The sequence below is a fragment of the Limulus polyphemus genome, unplaced genomic scaffold (assembly GCF_000517525.1).
Source record: "Limulus polyphemus unplaced genomic scaffold, Limulus_polyphemus-2.1.2 Scaffold85, whole genome shotgun sequence".
Classification (NCBI taxonomy): domain Eukaryota; kingdom Metazoa; phylum Arthropoda; class Merostomata; order Xiphosura; family Limulidae; genus Limulus; species Limulus polyphemus.
Genome location: NW_013665695.1, coordinates 1,036,750 through 1,058,230, shown reverse-complemented (window position 1 = coordinate 1,058,230; position 21,481 = coordinate 1,036,750). Strand labels below are relative to the sequence as shown.

General features: G+C 33.2%; 1 protein-coding gene across 1 annotated transcript in view; it reads left to right on the top strand.

Annotated features, from left to right (window-relative positions):
• Nucleotides 1–21,481, top strand: part of LOC106468057 (Down syndrome cell adhesion molecule-like protein Dscam2) — a 121,323-nt gene that overhangs the window by 45,898 nt on the left and 53,944 nt on the right. The window contains exons 3-6 of the mRNA XM_022397084.1: nucleotides 2,091–2,252; nucleotides 4,741–4,893; nucleotides 9,937–10,054; nucleotides 17,187–17,362. Of these exons, the coding sequence (XP_022252792.1) occupies nucleotides 2,091–2,252; nucleotides 4,741–4,893; nucleotides 9,937–10,054; nucleotides 17,187–17,362 (609 nt within the window). The remainder of the gene's footprint in view (nucleotides 1–2,090; nucleotides 2,253–4,740; nucleotides 4,894–9,936; nucleotides 10,055–17,186; nucleotides 17,363–21,481) is intronic.

Here is a 21,481-nt window from a genome sequence, read left to right as displayed (position 1 = left end):
TTTTCGTGAAAACAATAATTGGTTTCAATGCATAGATACAAATTTGTGAACCTTCGTCCACTTCAAATCCTTATTAATTATCGTGTTAAAGAAACCATATATATATACACAGTTTCATTTTATCACATTAACTTATTGAGTTTGAGGGGGTCACATTTGTAATCATGGATTCACTTTATGGATGAAGAAGATGATCCTGTTGGTTTATGTTGAGGTTTCGGAGCTCATTGCTGTCATAAATGCTCTACTAAGTAAGATTTTTTCCCATTTCCCTGGAAAATATTGAAGGTTCTTTCCTTTGAAATGTACCTCTTGGCTTCGCATCATTTATACAATCTTGCTATACGAATATCGTTCTCAGAAAGAGTTGTACTTCTCTAGCAATAGTCTGAAATTTGTCATGAACCAAATACATAGGTGTTAAACATGTTCTCAATGACTTAATAGCTTCCACCTGAAGCGAAACGCCACTATATTAACATATACAAATTGTCCTTATAAGTTATAATATATAGCTATTACCTTTCTGCGATATTTTTGAATCACAAGTAAAGCGTAGACCTTTTGTTGTCTTACTTATAGTGTTAATTGCAAAGTTTGATTTGACTTAGTCATTCTATTTCAGACATATACCATAGTAGCATAATCAGTTTTTAAGTATGTTCATGCTAAATATCAGGTAGCATTAGATGTTTCAATTTATATTTACTAAAGGCTTATAGGAGTAAAGATTACCAGTAGCAAATTTAGCAAATTTAATTGTTAGTCTGAATGATAAATTATTTCTCACATACACACAATATTTTAAAGCTCAATATCAGTCTGAATTTGATTCAAATTTCGTAATATGCTCAACTTCTAAGTTAGAATGCCTAATGAATAGGTTATTTTTAAGGGCAGATTCAAAGAACGATGTCCAAAATGGATTCATTCAATATCACTTTAATCTCCTAATTATGGCTATTCAGAAGCGAGATATATAATCATTGAGAATTCTACGACTCAATGATTGTAAGATATAGAGAAAAATACGTTATTTTCATGTAAAAGATACTACACAGCTCAAAGTACTTATTTCTGTTCTCTGTTCCCATGTGTCCACGATATATTGGTAGATTAAGTGTAAAATATTCTACTTCTGAGTATGTTATGAGCTAAATTGATTCATATGTGGCTAAGATAGTATGTAGTGCTACTGAAGGAGTGGCGAAGATAATATGCAGTGCTACTGAAGCAGTGGCTAAGACAGTATGTAGTGCTACCGAATGAGTGGCTAAGCTAGTATGTAGTGATACCGAATGAGTGGCTAAGATAGTATGTAGTGATACCAAATGAGTGGTTAAGCTAGTATGTAGTGATACCGAATGAGTGGCTAAGATAGTATGTAGTGCTACCAAATGAGTGGTTAAGCTAGTATGTAGTGATACCGAATCAGTGGCTAAGATAGTATGTAGTGATACCGAATGAGTGGCTAAGCTAGTATGTAGTGATACCGAATGAGTGGCTAAGCTAGTATGTAGTGCTACCGAATGAGTGGCTAAGCTAGTATGTAGTGATACCGAATGAGTGGCTAAGATAGTATGTAGTGATACCGAATGAGTGGCTAAGCTAGTATGTAGTGCTACCGAATGAGTGGCTAAGCTAGTATGTAGTGATACCGAATGAGTGGCTAAGATAGTATGTAGTGCTACCAAATGAGTGGCTAAGCTAGTATGTAGTGATACCGAATGAGTGGCTAAGATAGTATGTGGTGCTACCAAATGAGTGGCTAAGCTAGTATGTAGTGATACTGAATGAGTGGCTAAGATAGTATGTAGTGCTACCAAGTGAGTGGCTGAGATTAGCAATACAAATCTGCAAACAAGCAAGTTGGAAAAGGATCTTATTTTTTTAAACATAAAACTATGATAATTTTATTTTCATAGTTTTAGAACAAGATTACGCAGCTCAGATAAAACTATGACATTTCTATTTCCATAGTGTTAGAACAAGATTACGCAGCTCAGATAAAACTATGATATTTCTATTTTCATAGTGTTAGAACAAGATTACGCAGCTCAGATAAAACTATGATATTTCTATTTCCATAGTGTTAGAACAAGATTACGCAGCTCAGATACATGATGAGATAGTTGTGCGAGGAAATACAGCCGTCCTCTATTGTCATTTACCTAACTACGTCAAGGAGTTTGTCAAGGTTACGTCGTGGGAAAGAGAAGATGGCGTGACAATCAAATCGAACGTAGCAAGTGGTAAGTGTCTGGATGGCAGTTATACGGTATGATGAGAACAAGTGTCAAGTGTTGCTGATTATGTGTATCAATATAGCTTCTTGAGCTGTTGTTAAGTATTAAGCATAACAAGGTTTATTTAACTAATCACAACTGTTGATAAATGTCTGAATTTTAGCACCTAGTAATGATAAGTGTCGTCGCACACTAATGTATATCTAGGAACAACTATTTGGATATCAACTGTGACTATAGGAACAAATGTGCCTGGATACCCAATTCAGTTAGTACCAATTTTCTGTGTTCCAGACGTAGATACATATAATTAGCTAGATATAAACTATAACTACTGTAACAACTGTTGTCATGGGTAGAATTGACTAGATATCAAATGTAATTACAGTAATAACTCTTATCATGGGTACATCTGAATAGATATCAAATATAACTACAGAAACTATTGTTGCCATATATACATCTGGCTATATATCAAACGTAATTATAGTAACAACTGTTGTCATGGGTACATCTGACTAGATATCAAATATAACTATCAATACTGTTGTCATGGGTAATTCTGACCAGATATCAAATATAACTACAGAAACTATTTTTGTAATATATCTATACAACTGGCTAGGCATCAAATATAACTATAGTGACAACTGTTGTCATGGGATACAACTGCCTAGACATTAAATATAACTATAGTAACAACTGTTGCCATGGGTACAACTTGATAGGTATCATATAACCACAGTAATAACTGTTGCCGTGGATACAAATGGCAAGACATAAAATATTATTATAGTAAAAGTTGTTGTCATGGTCAGTACATTATGGAACAACTGTCTAGATTTCAAGTGTGACTAGTAGCAAACGTTTGTAAGTCAAACGTATATACAAAATACTTTATCTATCTAGTCAGAATCAGTAACAAATCACAATCTTCGCAATGTGGAGGACAGTTAGAATCAGAAACAAGTCCTAATCTTCGAAATGTGGAGGACAGTTGGAATCAGTAACAAGTCCTAATCTTCGCAATGTGGAGAACAGTTAGAATCAGTAACAAGTCCTAATCTTCGCAATGTGGAGGACAGTTGGAATCAGTAACAAGTCACAATCTTTGCAATGTGGAGGACAGTTGGAATCAGAAACAAGTCCTAATCTTCGCAATGTGGAGAACAGTTAGAATCAGTAACAAGTCCTAATCTTCGCAATGTGGAGGACAGTTGGAATTAGTAACAAGTCACAATCTTTGCAACGTGGAGGACAGTTAGAATCAGAAACAAGTCCTAATCTTTGCAATGTGAAGGACAGTTAGAATCAGTAACAAGTCCTAATCTACGCAATGTGGAGAACAGTTGGAATCAGTAACAAGTCACAATCCTCGTAGTATGAAGACAGTTAGAATCAGTAATAAGTCATAATCTTCGAAATGTGGAGGACAGTTAGAATCAGTAACAAGTCCTAATCTACATCCTGTGGACGACAGTTAGGATCAGTAACAGTTACAATCTTCGCAATGTGGAGGACAGTTAAAATCACTAACAAGTCCTAATCTGCGTCATGTGGACGACAGTTAGAATCAGTAACGGTCACACTCTTCACGATGTGGAGGACAGTTAAAATCAGTAACAAGTCCTAATCTACGTCCTGTGAATGACAGTTAGGATCAGTAACAAGTCATAATATTTGTTATCAAGAATCACCTAACCCTTCTCTCTTAATGAGGGAGATATTTAGAATCAGATAACCTTTCTCGAAAAGTACTCACGATAATGAATTTAATTTCGAACGGGTAAATGAACTAATGGCCTAACGTTACATACACTGTGGTTTGGAGTTTTAACTGGCTTCAATGCAACAATCAATCAGATTTTACATGCAGTGATTATTAACTCGCTTAATTCTTATATAAGACATAAGACCACAGAGAACATGGACTTCACATACATCAGGCGGGATGCTTTCTCTCTCTCAGGGACTAAATTTTCATCCCGCCATGGAAATGAAAATTACTTTCTTTACAGAGGAAGCTTGACTTTTACACTGAAGAAAAAATGGCTGTAAATAATATAGGACGTTTACTTCAAACATGGTATTAAGTAATTTACTTTCAGCTTGAATAACCATTTGATATAATATCTTTTTTTATTGGTTCTCGTCGAATACATTTTGCTAATGATATCTAATAGTACTTTTCTTTTTGAAGTATTTTGTTATTTTTTCAGTAAAAGAGTCGTAATGAAAATAAGGCTTAACATAAATTATTTCATTAGAAATCGAAATTTAGATGCATAGTTTATAATGATTTCTTTTCAACAATCTTTACGGTTGTTATTCATTAAACGTTGACGTAACTTTAATTAGAATACATTTTATGTCGTACCATCATTCACAGTAGACAATTATGAAGTTTAAAGATACAATTTTACATGCTGTTTGATTTTCATATGTTATTTGTTTAAGTGCATTAATTGCTTTATGTCTTTTAAATATCCACCAGGTGGAAGGTATAGCGTTCTTGCTAATGGAGAGCTTCACATCCGGGAGACTGTGTTGAGTGACGGATTTCAATTTTATAGATGTCGCACTAGACACGAACTAAGTAGGGAAGACAGTAGGCTCAGCATGTCCCATGGGCGACTAATTGTGTTAGGTGATGTTTTATATGTTTTTCTCTGGTGCAGTAATAATGTTGAATCACACCTGATTTACTTCACTTTAACTGCGACAATGAGAAATAATTTAATTGAAAACAATTGAACATTAAAAGGTGGGTGACAACAGCGTTTTTAAATTTTTAAAACATACCAATCACTGAGTAAGAAGAAACACTATTTCTTTCTTCAAAGGAACGGAATCTTCCACTAAAGAATTGAATCTAATGGATTAAAATATATTTGTGTGTTAAGATGATTTTCTACCAAAACAAATATTTTTTACCCATATACTGAACTTGGGAACAATTTTAACCAAAGCTGTTAAAGCCTCCATGCAGCGAGTGGACAGATTACTTTGTAGAACTTCGCTTACATTCCTCACTGTAAGTGTTATTTAAGATAAACAACAATGATGTTAGCGCTGTATGAAACAACAGGAGATATTTAAAACCTACACGTTCTCTGGCGGCTCAGCAGTAAGCCAGAGGACATATACTGTTTTAGGATAAACAGCAATGGTGTTAGCGCCGTATGAAGCAACAGGAGATATTTAAAACCTGCACGTTCTCTGGCGGCTCAGCAGTAAGCCAGAGGACATATACTGTTTTAGGATAAACAGCAATGGTGTTAGCGCCGTATGAAACAACAAGAGATATTTAAAACCTACACGTTCTCTGGCGGCTCAGCAGTAAGCCTGAGGGCATATAACGCTAGAATTAGGATTTCGATACAACAGTGAACAGAGAACAGATAGGTCATTGGTTTGTTTTTTGTGTTTAACAACAAACAAACAAAAATTTTCACGTTCGTCATTTCAATAAAGATAATCATATAAAGCCAGTTCAACTTGTTATATTTCTCAAAATTCGTATTGTACAACCCAAATTCGTAAATACCTAACCACGACTTGACAAATTTCTGTTTGGGATATGAAGGGAAGTGTGGGATACTTTAAGAATTCATGATGAAGTATCTACAACCTTTTTCTAAGTAATTTCACATTTTAATTAATTTGGAAATGGGCGTGACCTGTAATTGACGTTTAAAAGTTTTCGACATTTTCCATGTATAATTTTATCATATTTCACTCTCTTGAAATGTTCTATTGTTGATAATGTACTTTATTGAAAAATTTGTTTGTTTTTAAATTTTGCGCAAGGCTACTCGAAGGCTATCTGCGCTAGCCGTCCATAACTAGAGGGAAGGTAACTAGTCAACATCACCCGCTCCAATTCTTAGACTACTCTTTTCCCATTGAGTAGTGGGATTGACCGTCACATCATAATGCCCCACGACTGAAAGGGCGAGCATGTTTGGTGATGGGGATTCGAATCTGCGACCCGCAAATTGCGAGTCGAGTGCCCTAACCACTAGGCCATGCCATTTATTGTTTCTTTGTTTTGTTTGTTTTATAATTAAGCACAAAGCTACACAATGGGCTATCTGTGCTCTGCCCACCACGGGTATCGAAACCCGGTTTATAGCGTTGTAAGTCTGCAGACATACCGCTGTGCCACTGGGGGGGGGGGCATTTATCGAAAATGGTATTACTTTTGATCAATTGTGACGTTTTTATAAACTGTGGGAATATACGATGGGTGATTAAAATTAAGATATCTTATAAACTTTAGAAATTAATCTGGAATATTGTTGCAAGTTTAGTGCCCCCAGTGGCACAGCGGTATGTTTGCGGCCTTATACTGCTAGAAACCGGGTTTCGATACCCGTGGTGGGTAGAGCACAGATAGCCCTTTGTGTAGCTTTGTGCTTAATAATAAACAACAACAAGTTTAGTAATATTAATAGCATTACTTTAAATTTAAAAACTTAGTAAACTTAAAGTTAGTCGAGTACAAACAGATTTTATTCTGTTAACTTTCAGTTTAATTGGAAAAAAAGATTGCATCTACATAATAGCTTTTAGCTAGTCAATTAGTAATTAAAATTATAGGTTTCGATATAGCTTAAAATAAGTTTTAATGTCTTTAGCTCTACAGGTGGCTATAAGTCGTTATTTCACGTTTAGTGTTGTCAAAAGCTGAAAAACAATTTAATAAAAAGCATATATTTTTATAATTTTATCAATTCGAACTTACAACGCTAGAAACTAGAATTCGATACCCGTGGTGGGCAGAGCACAGATAGCCCACTATGTAGCTTTGTGCTTAATTACAAACATACTTGCCCAACGTACGAGTCCTTTTTGTTTGAAGTGTACGTTAAAAACTAAATAAATATAGTATTTGAAAAACAGCAAAATAATAATAATATTTTACTTCTTACTTAAAAGGGAATTGTTTCTGATTTCCTATGATATCTGAAATGAAGAGTTCAGGCTTCGAGAATGACGATTTCTTAGCTTTGATACTGTTGACCTTACTGTATGAGAAATTTACTTAATTAACATTCACTGCATTACAAGAAAAGTTGTATGTTTTTTTTTCCATATAAATGGAAACTTGAAAAGAAAAATAAAGCTCCGGCAACTTTGAATATGATGTCTAATGTATTCTCATATATATATATATATATATATATATTTTCAAACATTTCCTTTCCAAGATGCAAAATAAGAGAAAGAGATAAGTAAAGTTTACTGTAAAGATAAAATTTAGTTTTCGCATTAAGTGGGACGGTGATATCGTTGCTGCTATTAAAAATGCACCAAAAATAATTGGAATTAATTCTTTCTAGCGTACTGTCACCAAACCTTTTAGGTATAGTCTTTGTTTCGCAGTTCACATCTTTAACTTCCTACGATGACCCTGAAGGCAGCTATGAAAGATGATTAAAGACATCCCGATAAAAAAGTAGTGAAGCTTAAATGTACAACGTTAATGACATTACTAATAACGTTAAATATAGATTTATATAGAGAGATTCTCTTTTACTTCACCGTTGCACAGTAAACAGACAGGTGGTCACTATTTATACCACTTGAAATTCGGTAAACCGTAATTTTAGTATCTTCGAAATATTGTTACAGTAAAACGTAATTTTAGTTTGTATCTTCGAAATATTGTTACAGCATATTATCAATTATTTGTATTTGACAATATTGCTTTTTGTGTTTTTAGTTTGAAGTTACTTATTTTGTAATTATTTTGATGCTCAAACTGTTTAGATGTCAATGGAGCAACTTAAGGTGTTTAAAGCCATTTATAAACTCTTAATTCTATTTTGAGCTTGAGATGAGGAAATTAAATCTTGTTACGACTCTAGGGTGAGTTGAGTGCTTTGGATGTTATCTAATTTTTGTAACACAAAGATTTTTCATAAGCTAAACTTTATAATTAGCTTTTAAACTTAATAGGTCTGATGACTAGCAAGTACAAACCAATAATAATCCTGTCTGTCCTGAAAGGCTTAGTACAAATATCTGATGAGGAGATTCTATATTCGTCCTGTCTCCATCATATCTTTATCAGGACGATCAAATGAGTATGGAGTTGGTGTACTTAAATTTATGAAAACGTTTAGATAAGATGCCACACAAACTATTACCTATGCAATCACATCAATATGGGAAAGGTCGGAGTGTAGGGTGATTGGATGGGAAGAAGCAAAAAGACTACAAATAGAGTCCAGTCAAACTGGATCCTTGTTATTAGCGGATTGTTTCGGAGTTCACTGCTCATAATTTTGCTTTTTCTTATTTTTAAAATAATGATATTGATAGGGTTATAATTATTAACGTTTGCTTTTGACATTAAACTCTTGGGTATTTTTAGGCGTATTGAGAGTGAAAAGGTATTGCACAAAGTATTTTATAATTTGGTAAGTTGGAAAAATCTTTAACAAATGATCTTTAATTATAGTAGGTGTAATGTAGTGTATTTGGGTTGTCATGATTTGGTGGGCAGAGCGCAGATAGCCCATTGTGTAGCTTTGTGCTTAATTACAAACAAACCAATAGAATACTATGTACAATTTTGGTCTCCTTATCTAAAATATGATTTTGACTTATTTGAAAAAAAAATCCATAGGTTAAGATATTTTAATTTATTTTTCTTTGAGAAAAAGGATGAGAGGTGATTTTATGGAAGTTTAAATGCTTATCCGAGGGTATGATCAATAGGATAAAAGCTTGTGGTTTATTTGTGTTTTATTCTGAAAATAATAGGACGAGAGGACACACGATTAAAATTTATAAAAGACAGGCTAGACTCCAATTAAGACAATTTTATTACTTATAACAGAGTGATTGGCTTATAAAATGAGTTACCGGCAGCGGTAGGGGAAACCAGCGCTTTACGAAGGCTTAAGGGGGAGAATCGATCGTTTCCTAAAAGAATGAAGTGTGGGTTTTAAATGTGTACTTTTCTCAAGGGACAATGTGCAAGGACAGCCTTGAAGAACCAAATTATTTCTTATTGCTCGTATATTATTATAGCTATATTTTTCAGTATGTAATTACCTATCTAGTTACTGGAGGAATGTAGAGTTAAACAGATTCGTGTGGAACGTTAAATTATTTAATTAAAAATTATTTTAGTGACTATCTGAAACTTCATCTCAGTATTACATCAGCAGATAAAAGTTTTTTGTTTTTTTTTAATGAAAGCTGCACAATGAGCAACCTAAACTGTGTTTCTCCCCGGGAATTGAACCTGAATTTTAGCTTTAGAGGACCTGAAGCTTTAACGCTGAGCTACCAAGAGACAAAACGAAAATATTAGATTTGTTTATTAGTTTCTAGCTATTTCGTTGTTGTCCATAGATCATTTAAAGTGTACCAACGTATACGTGATGATAACTAATTAGGAAAGTATTTAACAGAGAAAAAAAAATGCTAAAATTTTTCCTTCGGGTTGGATGAAATCAGTGTAGGTATTAAATTTTCATAACGATAGTCTAAAGCTAATGCCTTTAAGTTTAAATTTACTCAGCTAATCATTTAACGAATCTCAATTCTTTATTTTACCACTGTGCTAAGGCACTTTTTAACCATTATTTTGAAGCAATTTTAACCTCATATGAAGCTTGAAAAGTACTTAAAGTTATGAACCTATTGAATAAATTACTTTTCTTGATTATAGATGCAAAAGAAAAGCAAGCACCAAGATTATCTGACACTAGAATATCTGTCCACGTCCAAGAAGGCGAACCAGTCGAACTGACGTGTGCAGCCCAAGGTTACCCTCTGCCCAGTTACAGGCAAGTTGGACGGAATCTCACACACACTCAAATAATCTTTAATCTGAACTGTACAGTGTATAAAGTGTGGCATTATCAGGTATCTGAACAGTTTAATGTTATGATTTAATGCATTATAAAGAAATACCAATATAAATAACACGAACGTTGCAAGAAAAAGTATTTTAATCTTTTTTCTGTATCTAAGGTAACGTTGCTCAAAATCTTCGGACTTGGAGGAATCATAACGGTCCACACACATTTTATTAAGTTTGATTAGAAGTGGATACTAAAAAAAAATACGAAAAATTCGGAACGAAATGCATGTTCTTAATTTCGTTCATACGGTGTTCGAATAAAATAGTTATTTCTTTTTCTATAATAAATAAATTATGGCATGTACCAACTGAAATCACTCGTTTTATTGTATGTGTTTTTGTATATTCAGCAAACAATGGGTGGCGCTGACATTCGATATAAAAAAAAAAAGGAGTGAGACCAGATATCGAAATATTTATTTCAAAAGAATTCACGCTGATCTAAATTAAAATGTGTGATCTCGTTTTTCCATCTTGTAGTATACTAAGAACAGGAGAAAAATTAAGGCCTTTGGCTATCAATACAGATGCATGAAGCCATATTATTGGCCTGGGGAATTTTCACAAGTTTCATGATTTTTTAAAGTCTGTATTTTCATTCAGAAGGTTTTGCTTTTGAACCATGCTGAGAAATTAGTTTTCATATGTATCTTAGTAAGAGTTTAAGAAAGCCATTTGAAAACGTAGTTGTTTCGTGAGTCCTTTGGCAACATTTTTATCTTTAACTTTACATTTCATCACTTCACTTGTGTTAAACAAGGAGTCGCTTTTGGTGAACTTACACGCATGGACTCTATGTGTTATTCTATTGAAACTTAAATGAAAATTCCACTTGAACACATTTAAAATTGTGCCTTGTTATTTTATTAGGAACCAAACCGTGACTTGACCATTCCTTATATTAACTAAAATATGATTGTGAACCTCTAACAAAAATTATTCAAATAACTAGATTACAAGATTCAACAAAATGATCAAAAATAAAATTCTAAGTTGATATCTTCTACCTTTATAGAAATAATTCAAATTGCAAAGAAAAGGTTTGTTTGGAATGAAAATAAAATAAGGGTTGTATGAAGTATCCTGATTGAAATATCTTCTACATCATGCTCATCATATTAAATAGTAGTATAAAGGATTGTTAGAGAAAGTCTGGGCAAGTTTTTAACCATTTGTTTTAATAAAACTGTTTTAAATATAGGATTGTCTGGTGTGTCACAAAAAACGTTTTTTAACTCAGTATTAATGTTCTGCATGTCAGAAAAGTAGAGAAGTAAAGTGTAAGTGATTTAGCAAGTTAATGTGACGACACCTGAATAACGCTCACAACGAAGTAAAGTGTAAGTAATTTAGCAAGTTAATGTGACGACACCTGAATAACGCTCACAACGAGGTTCCAAAATTGAATATTGGGCGAAAATAATAACGTCATTCCTTTGTAGAAACTCTACGGAAGCTTTCGCTTTGCATGGACAATTCCTGGTCTATACAATAGTCTATGTCTGTATTCTGATTCCATTTACTTATGTTTACGGGTTTCCACGTAATACATTTATCTGGTGTGTTAAATTTTTGTTTGCTTGTTTTTTGAAACTATATTTTTTATATTACTACTATTTTCATTTCAGATGCTTTTTAAAATAGTAACTTATTTTAACTGTCAACTATTGTTGTTTTAACATTATTGTGGCACGCTACTTGATAATTTACAACCTGATCTCAATGTATTGTGTCACATTGTTTATTTTTATCGTTCTTACATTTTTTGCTTTGTTTATAAGCTTGTTCGCGGTGGTCGAAGTGCTTTCTTAGAAAACATTATGTTATATTGTTGACAAGACATAGAAATACACAAACACACACACATAAATATACATACTCCCGAAGTCATATCATATTGTATTTTCATTCCCATAAAGTCTTCTATTCTCCACTATGCATTGTTTTTACGTGTGCTGTTTCGAAAGCTTTTTAGATATCCAAAAGTTATTATTGTTTGGACTGGAAAAACAACATGTAGAATAAAAAATAATGATGGTGAAAAGCTCACCAAATTAAACGAACTTTATTGATGAACACGAAAACAACGTTTAGAGTAACAGTCTTTCATCGGGTTTTCTGTGAGAATAAAACCGTTAATAGAGGAGTTAGGGTGAAAGAAAAAAAACAACACAAATAACATATGGTTCGAAGGTTCGAAAACAAATTCTTAAGCTACAAACGAGATAAGGGAAGTGACAAACAAAGGTAAAAATAATAGTACAATTAATAAGTATTCGGTAAAGTGTAATAAATTGTAATAAATAAGCTAAATGAAAGAAGAAAAATGTAGAACATGAATACAGATAAGAATGTAATGAAATGAAATCAATAAAAGAATGAACGTGTACATCAAATAATATTGTTCAACGAGATACAACAATAAAACGTATGGTAATTTAATATAAAAAGGGTGAGAAAGGACTGTAAAAAGAAAACAAATAAGCAAATGAATGAAAAGGTAATAAATATAGGTGACTAAAGTGATCAGTTGAGTGAATAAAAAATAGAACGTACATTGAATAAAACTGTCGTGCAAACAAATGTTCAGTGTGAGAAAGTATAGATCACAAATAAGGGACAGTGTAAGGAGGGGAAATGGAAAGGATAAAGTTATAGGAAAGGGAACTCTTTATTCATTGCAAAGGGATTGATAGCCCCCCAGTGGCACAGCGGTATGTCTGCGGACTTCCAACGCTAGAAACCGGGTTTCGATACCCGTGGTGGGCAGAGCCCTTGTGTAGCTTTGTGCATAATTAAAAAAAAACAAAAACAAGGGATTGATAATGCCTAATGTAAAAGTCAAACGTTTATCCAGGCGTTCTCTTTAACTTACATGGAGGGAGGAAATATGAGTCCAAGTGTCGGGAAATAGTAGATTTAATATGAAGAGTTATTAAAGTGTTTTGTAGTGTCATTATTTCTTATATAAGAGAGATGCTCACGTGAAAGATCCTCTAAGCGGAGATCCGTTTGGCCAATATATAGCATGCCACTATTTTTTTTTTTTTTACAGATCATAGAGGCTTGTTGAAATGCGCGTAAATGACTGTTGTATTTGGAATTTTCTGTTGGGGCCATGTATGGATATTTAGTGTTAATATATTGACAGGTGACGCATTTCTTTCTGCGTCAACGAGATATACGGGGAGGGTTCACACTAGAGGTAGGTTTCTGGTGATACTGTGGACTAAAATAATTTTAATATGTTTATCATGTCTATAACTGACGAGTGGGCGTTCTTTAGTAATTTTGGAAGTTACGGGGTCTTCAGTGAGGATACTGAAGCTTTGTTTAATGATCGGGGCAACTATAGACGTACTAGGATGGTAAGTAATCATAGGAGATGTTTGAGAGTTTGTAGACTTAATTTTAGGTTTTAGGGTGTATTATCGGGGTTACAAAATGGGCGCGTTTTGTAATTTCCTTGCCCGCGCAATTCTTTTATTACTGGAAAAACAACAACAGCGCAATAATAAAACATCCAAAGAGTGTTAGTACTACCTACCATATAGACCATTATTTGGCAAAAGTCTCTGCATTTCCAGTTTGTTTAGTGCGCTTATAATTAGCGAATCTCTAGTCCGATTATCACCAAACCTGGCATTTACCCTTAAGACCCCCCTCTCCCTCGGAACAAATCCACATTTGACGTGTTATTCGCTGAAATTACATATGTTCGCACTTATAAATGTCTCTCATTTAAATATGATTAATATTTTCTATCAACCATCCTGGAACAGGCGAATAAAAAATAACCATTCCTATTTTGATACAAATACATTTCAATGGCATTTATTGAAAATGAAAAAATAAGTAAAAACAACAAGAACAACCCCTCACACCCACACATGAAGAATGTGAAAGATGTCAACAATACTAAAATAACCATATTTTAACCTAAATTATATGGCCGAATTTTGTATTGATTTTGGTATATCATGAAACACGATAAAGGATCGCAAGGAATTGTACAAAACCATAATAAAACGTTCGGCCAAAAAGCACCTTAAACAGTAAAGATTTAGTTTAACCAACACTTTAAAACCTTTACTATTGACTGCTAAGGCTGTACACATATAAAAATGCATAAAAAAGCAAGCATGTTAAACTTACATGGAGAAGAAAATCCGATCAAAACGGCCCGTTAGTAATTTTTCTTGTTATTATTATTCTCTTGCCAGCATACAAACCTTTTGTAGAATACTAAATAAGGTACTGCGAAGGTCGTAGGGGTATTGAAAAGTTGATTTGTTTCATCTATATTTTACATAAGCTAAAAAAAAACATCATAATTCTAGTGTAAACGATGTTATCATTACCCCTTGAAGATAGCTTTTTTTTTTTTTTACTGGTGTTCGTTTAAAAAGCTAAAGTACAGGGTGAAACAGGAATTACCAGCCAATAATAAATGAACATTAAATGACTGTAACATGTAGATACTCAGTGTTTTGTACACTATACAACACGTGTCTTTAGGGAGCCAACCCCTATATTACGTGTGAAGTGAAGGGATACACATAATATTAAATTTTATTACACACATTCGTAGAATAATTAATATAAAAGACACCAAGATTCATATAAAGTGATGTTTTAGACATATATGTTTTATATGAAAAGACTGCTTTTCTACTGGTAAAATCTTATACGTGCTTAGTGGGGTTGTATCTTAGTCTAGGCATATATATATTTGCTCATTGCTATGCATTATATATATAGGGAAGTTAGCTACACAGAAACTATAAATGCTCACGATATTCTCAAACAATCTTCCATGACAATCTACAGCTGCAGCTTAACTTTTTACGCCTCGAATTACTACGATCAAATAGTCAATAGCTATAGTAAATCATCATGAACCGTATCAGCTAGCTACTAGTTATGTGTATTATCATTATAATGTATAAAGTCAGCTACCATATCAAATAATCCTTTGCCCATAGTTGAGCATAAAAAAAGCCAGCAAATAAGATAAATAAAAAATTGGAAATTTAAAAATCTGCAAATAGGGATCGTAAAAAGTAAGGAAACAAGATACTGTAGACGTTATTTACTCAAACTACAAACCCTTATTTTGACTTCTAAAAGTGTAATTCTAGGTAACAGCATGGAGCCAAAGTAGTGGTTTTTAGTTTGAATAAATAATGTTTACAGTATCTCTAGTCTTGTTTCCTTACTGTTTTACGATCCCTATTTACAGGTTTCTAAATTTCCACATTTTTTTATTTATCTTGTTTCTCAATATGAATACCATACCAATAATATTTTATTATTAATTTATCTTTTTAAACCCTGTGTTTTAACTCGTTTCATATTTTTACTTATAAGAAATATTCACTTGGTGGCTCAGCAGTAAGTCTGAGGGCTTGTAACGCTGAAAATCAGGTTCCGATACCTGTAGTGGGCAGAGTCAGGTAGCCCCTTGAGTAACTGTGAGCTTAACAACAAAGAAACAAACATGTTGGAAAAACCCTAACTTATGTGCAACAAAAAGTAAATAAATATGTATGTGCTTGGTTACTGATCTGTAATCAAAATTTTACTATTAACAAAGGGCACGTACTAGTTTTGATTTCGAAAGAACATTTTTGGTTTTTATACTTATGATTCATCATATAGATTTTGTTATAACTTGTAACATATGTGTTAATCCTCTTTTTTCTCTACTGTATTGTTTTTTGCATATGGGTATTCTAGAGATATATAATTGGAACTTTCAACCTGAAACACACTTTACAGTGCCCGTGGGATAAACAACAGATCAAACACCCCTAGGGTTCAGATATGGCCGTCCATAATTCTGAGTTATTGACCAGGTGGAAGCAGCCAGATATCAACAATCGTCGCTACAATGATTTTATTTGGCACTCTGAACAAGAAAACTGGGATTGACTGACACTTTTATAATGCGTCTAGCAGAAAGTGCTGAGCGTGTTTTGTAGTATCACGTCTGTAACTCCAGATTCTCGGTGCGCAGCTTTACATACACAAACCATTAGGCCACGCAGGCCATGAATATTTTAACAGTTATATTTAGTTGTATGCTAATATTGCCTTTATAGTTAAATGTTTCGAGGAGTTTGTTGGGTCTTGACAAAATAATTTTTTCGACCAGTTTATAGGTTATAGATACAGTTATATATAATTTTCCATTGTAAAAAAATCTAGTTGCTAATAGATCCGCTATAATATAACAGCGTGTTCTTCTTTTCAATATATTGGAAATTGATGCACATAGTTTTCAAAAATTATATGCATATAGTTATACAGAATTCGTAGAGTGAACTTTATGTCATTTTCTTTTATCAAAAAATATGCATATAGCTATACAGAATTCGTAGAGTGAACTTTATGTCATTTTCTTTTATCAAAGAATATGCTTATAGTTATACAGAATTCGTAGTGTGAACTTTATGTCATTTTTGTTTATCAAAGAATATGCATATAGTTATACAGAATTCGTAGAGTGAACTTTATGTCATTTTCTTTTGTCAAAGAATATGCTTATAGTTATACAGAATTTGTAGAGTGAACTTTATGTAATTTTCTTTTATCAAAGAATATGCATATAGTTATACAGAATTCGTAGAGTGAACTTTATGTCATTGATTTTTTTTACTTCATTCAACTTCTTATGCTCTTGATATTGGCGGTCTAACGTCTACTTGAAAATTTAAAATTTCTTATTTTGTATCTTTTTTAGCGCTAACTGGAGTATTTTGCAAATAAATATTTAATAAAGATGTAACACCGAATAAACTTTTTTCGTCTGGAAATAAGGATATTTTCATACAGGATGTTTAATATTTTACCCTCTTGATTCAAATGGAAAACCTGCCCATTTATACTTTTGAGTGAGTTTTCTTGAAATTCACTAAAATATGAGCATTTTTATAAATCTCAATAGAATTCAAATACTTACACAAGATTTACATATCCATTTAAAAGTATTCATCGTCAGAGCATAAATAGTTTGTATTTTACGTCCTAAAAACAATGAAATTTTATTACAGATGGTACAAGAATGAAGGAGGACGACTGGTTTCTGTTGTTGTGGGCAGAAGAGTCATCCAAGTGAGTGGATCCCTGTACTTCCGGGATACCAGCATCCGGGATACTGGATCTTACACTTGCGTTGTCATAAACAGTGTCGGTGAGAGAAGAATGGACAGCACACTTATTGTAACAGGTTTGATTATAGACATGAGATTAAACACTTTTTCTTGAAAAATAAATAATCTTGCTATGGTGCTGCCATCTTTTAACTTGCTTTCATACTATAAAGTGACAAACAGTTTGTATTAATCTATCACAACTAATTGTTTTTTTTATTGATATTTCAGTATTAGTTTTCATATAAATAAGCGTCTCAGTAGGTGTCTCTGTTTTTTGGCTTTTTTGTGTGTGCAACTAAATTATTTATTTATTTTAACTATTATTATTTTTTTATGAGAGTGGGTAAAACGTCTTAATATAATGCACAGACTAATCGCGTAACAAGTATTGGGTGTTTAAAAGATAAATCGCTCACTAGCCCGTTTATTCCAGAGACGTGTGTGTGTATACCAATTTTATCACATCTGTATTTTAGATGCTCTGCTTACTATTCAGGGAAATAACCTTTTAAAACTATATTTAAAGTGGAAACTTGTTACAGAATATTGTGAACGAGTAAGTTAAATAAGGTTAAACGATGACAGAGAAGTGTCTTGCTCCATAGTATTAAACATGTCACGTATCGTACATTAATTTATCAAAACGATGACTTTATTATCCAAGGTTATGAGTCTCCTTAAACTGTCTTTTTTGAATTTCTTTCGTTTCTATTTGTTGTTCAGGGATACTCTCCTGTAAAATCACACTTTATTTGAAAGATTTGCTTGTTAAGATGACGTCTTTAACACATATTAAATTCCCGAAAATTAGACATTGTAATACCAACATAGGTTTTTCATAGCTGACGAGTTATACAAAACATTTCCGAAAGTAAATATTCATAGAGTGAGATCGTTACTAAACACAAAGCCTAAAGACAACAACTAAAACACGGGAATAATGTGTTCTTTATGGAAACGTAAAATTTCGAACAACAAAGCGTTTAGAATAGTAACGTCTCCGAAAATACTCCCTAACCCAATCTAGGGCAAACCCTTCATTCGCGAGGTGACAGTTGAGAAGGAACCCTTTGACCCCAAAACTGTAGTGATTAAGTTGGACATATCTCTTGTAACTGTTAACCCACAAGAACTTGAAATGGACAAAATTCACAAGCTTCCACACATCGAAATCAAAGGTCGTTTTTCTTAGAAAGACGCTCGAATAAATTGGAATCGTAGCATTCCCATTCGACTATATACCTGCGAAGACCCCAGATGTACTTTAGAACTAATTAAATGTAGTAATGAAAGCTGATATCATATATAGTGGAGCGTCTTCGAAAAGTTGATCCAGATTTGGGGTGTAAGATTGATCTCGCAATCTTTCACAGAGGTTTGTTACAATAGCAATTGCGAGTCGGACAATAGTATATAATCATGATTTCCAGATGAGCACAATAGACAACTTCTTAATAATTTCAAGAACAGCGTTAGATCATGAAATATCGCTTTTCTAAAGTTTGATTAACTTCAGTGTGTATACGTGATAGTATTAGTCAAATAGGAACGTGGCTTGTGCTGATTAACCTCAGTATGTATACGTGATGGTATTAGTCATATAAGAACGTGGCTTGTGCTGATTAACCTTAGTGAATATACTTCATGGTATTAGTCAAATACGAACGAGGCTTTAGCTGATTAACCTCAGTATGTATACGTCATTATATTAGTCATATAAGAACGTGGCTTGTGCTAATTAACGTCAGTGTATATACGTGAGTGATGGTATTAGTCAAACAGGAACGTGGCTTGTGCTGATTAACTTCAATGTATATAAGTGATGGTATTAGTCAAATAGGAACGTGGCTTGTGCTGTAATTATGTCTGTACATAATGTATACGGAAATCAAGCCTGATTTTTTAACGCTTAATTCAAGATGATAGTCCGTGACTCAGCGGTAATTCTGAGGGTCATATAACGCTGAAAATGAGGTTTCGATACTCGCAGTAGGCACAGCCCTTTCTGTAGCGTTATGCTTAATAATAAACAAACAAAATGAAGATGATAATGAGTATCAGCCTAAAATATACGTAGCTTTATTTTCATTCGTCACGCTTTTAATTTACTCCTCACTCAGTGAGATTACTAACTACGTTTGCCATCTAATATTTCTCTCATTCAGTAGTTTATGATGAATGTTGGTCAAAGTATTTAAAACCATTTTACTGTGTTCTTTGTTTTTCATGTGAAAAAACAAAACAAAAACGGAACCAGTTAACATGTCGATATCTCAGACGCAACGTAAAATTTTTACCTAGTCTTGTTTACCTACAAAAGGTAAAGGGTAGAAGTTTAATATAATTAACAGCTTATGCGATCATCTAAGTTTAATTGTTAACTTTTTTATAAGTAGATATTAACTACCAAATTGTTTTATCCTACATATCAGCTTCTAATCTACTACAATCTCCAAAAAAGTCTAGAGAAGAACGATTTGTATCTTGGGAATAACCGGGATGCGATCCTGGGTCCTGAGGGACGTCTAATGTGTTACCCACCTGTTAGAGAGTCTCTCCAATTTAGAAATCAAATTAGTGTTAGATATACACGACTGTTTCATGTAAATTTAATACGAGAGTTATGATCTAGGCAATTATAAAGGGCGAGTGATCAATTTAGTATTTTTAGAAGCAATAATTTATCGCAGATTTGCTTACGTAACTGTTTACAAATCATTTGTTATGTAGTTCAATTGTTGTGGATTGACATCATGTTACTCGAAACTTCTACGTTTTTCTTGTTTTTCATTGAGTATTGTTACATCATAACGTCTCATAGTATGTAGAAAGTTCTAGGCCTCAGTTGGGCAATATAGATATATACGACCAAGTTAGTACAAGGAAATAAGCAAGTTGAGTTAGTGAAAGCGAAAGTAAAGCTGAAAGAGTGAAGTTAGACTGCGTGATTGTCAGTTTAGTTGTAGCGGGCGATTTTTATAGTGAGTTTCAAAGCTTGTATTGTACTAACAGAGATAGAGGAGAATAATTTGTCTTGTCAAAGTGTATTCTAAAGTAACCAAACCCGCCTGTGTGGCCTTTAACGAAAAGGATATAGTTATTTAAAACTCTGTACACAATTGTGGTAACCAACAATTATAGTGGTGATTCTAAAGTGAGTATCACAGCCTTGTATTGTAACAACAGAGTAGAGGAGAATAATTTGTCTTGTCAAAGGATGTTCTAAAAGAACTGGATTCGTCTGTGTGGACTTTGACGAAACAAAAGAGACAATTATTTAAAGCTATGGATACAACTGTGTTAACCAATAGTGTAACGAATTTTCTTGTACATACATTTGACATGTTTTGAATATATATATATCATTTTAAATCAAATGGGTCGTGTGCTATCCATTTATTGTTGAAATTTATCACCAACAAGTCACAGACACCCAGTAAAATGAATAACACACCAGACTTTTATGAAGAAGAACGAGAACTCGAATCCCGACTACTACCAACACATAAACAAACAGTCTTCTTCAGGATTTAGCTGAAGACAGCACAAGATTAGCAGCCGAAACGTGGGATAAAACTAGATTGTGATTAGTATCTAGTTATATATATATATAAATTGTTACTAATGAATAATAAGACTTATGTAATCATGTAGACTACTAACTATGACAATGATTACAATTTTCACATCCTTACCGTAAGTACTTGAAACATGTTTTGATAGTCAATCAATTAAAACGATGCTTTAAGGAATTCAAAGTATTTAAACTGTAGTTATTGATTTGTTGAACTTAATAAATATTCGAAGTCCGTCTATATCATACGTTATTAGCTCACCTACTATTTGTGCAACGAATAAAAATAATCGAGTTATGGATAACGCGATAGGGTTTTAAGAATAACACCAGAAGCTTAAACCAAATACCAAGAACTCAAGAGCCACAACAGAGTTATAAAAGTTATTCCTTCCAATTGATCGTATCTTTATTGTGATAAATATATATATAACTCGTGTTTTAATGGAAGTTTGCAAATGAAAAGTGTCCTGGTTTATATGTAATGTCAATACTCGACATTATGGTATTATATATATTCAATAATCGATACTTAGCAGATCTTGTCCTGACATTGATTAGAAATGGTTTGTTTTTGAATTTCGCGCAAAGCTACACGAGGGCTATATGCGCTAGCAGT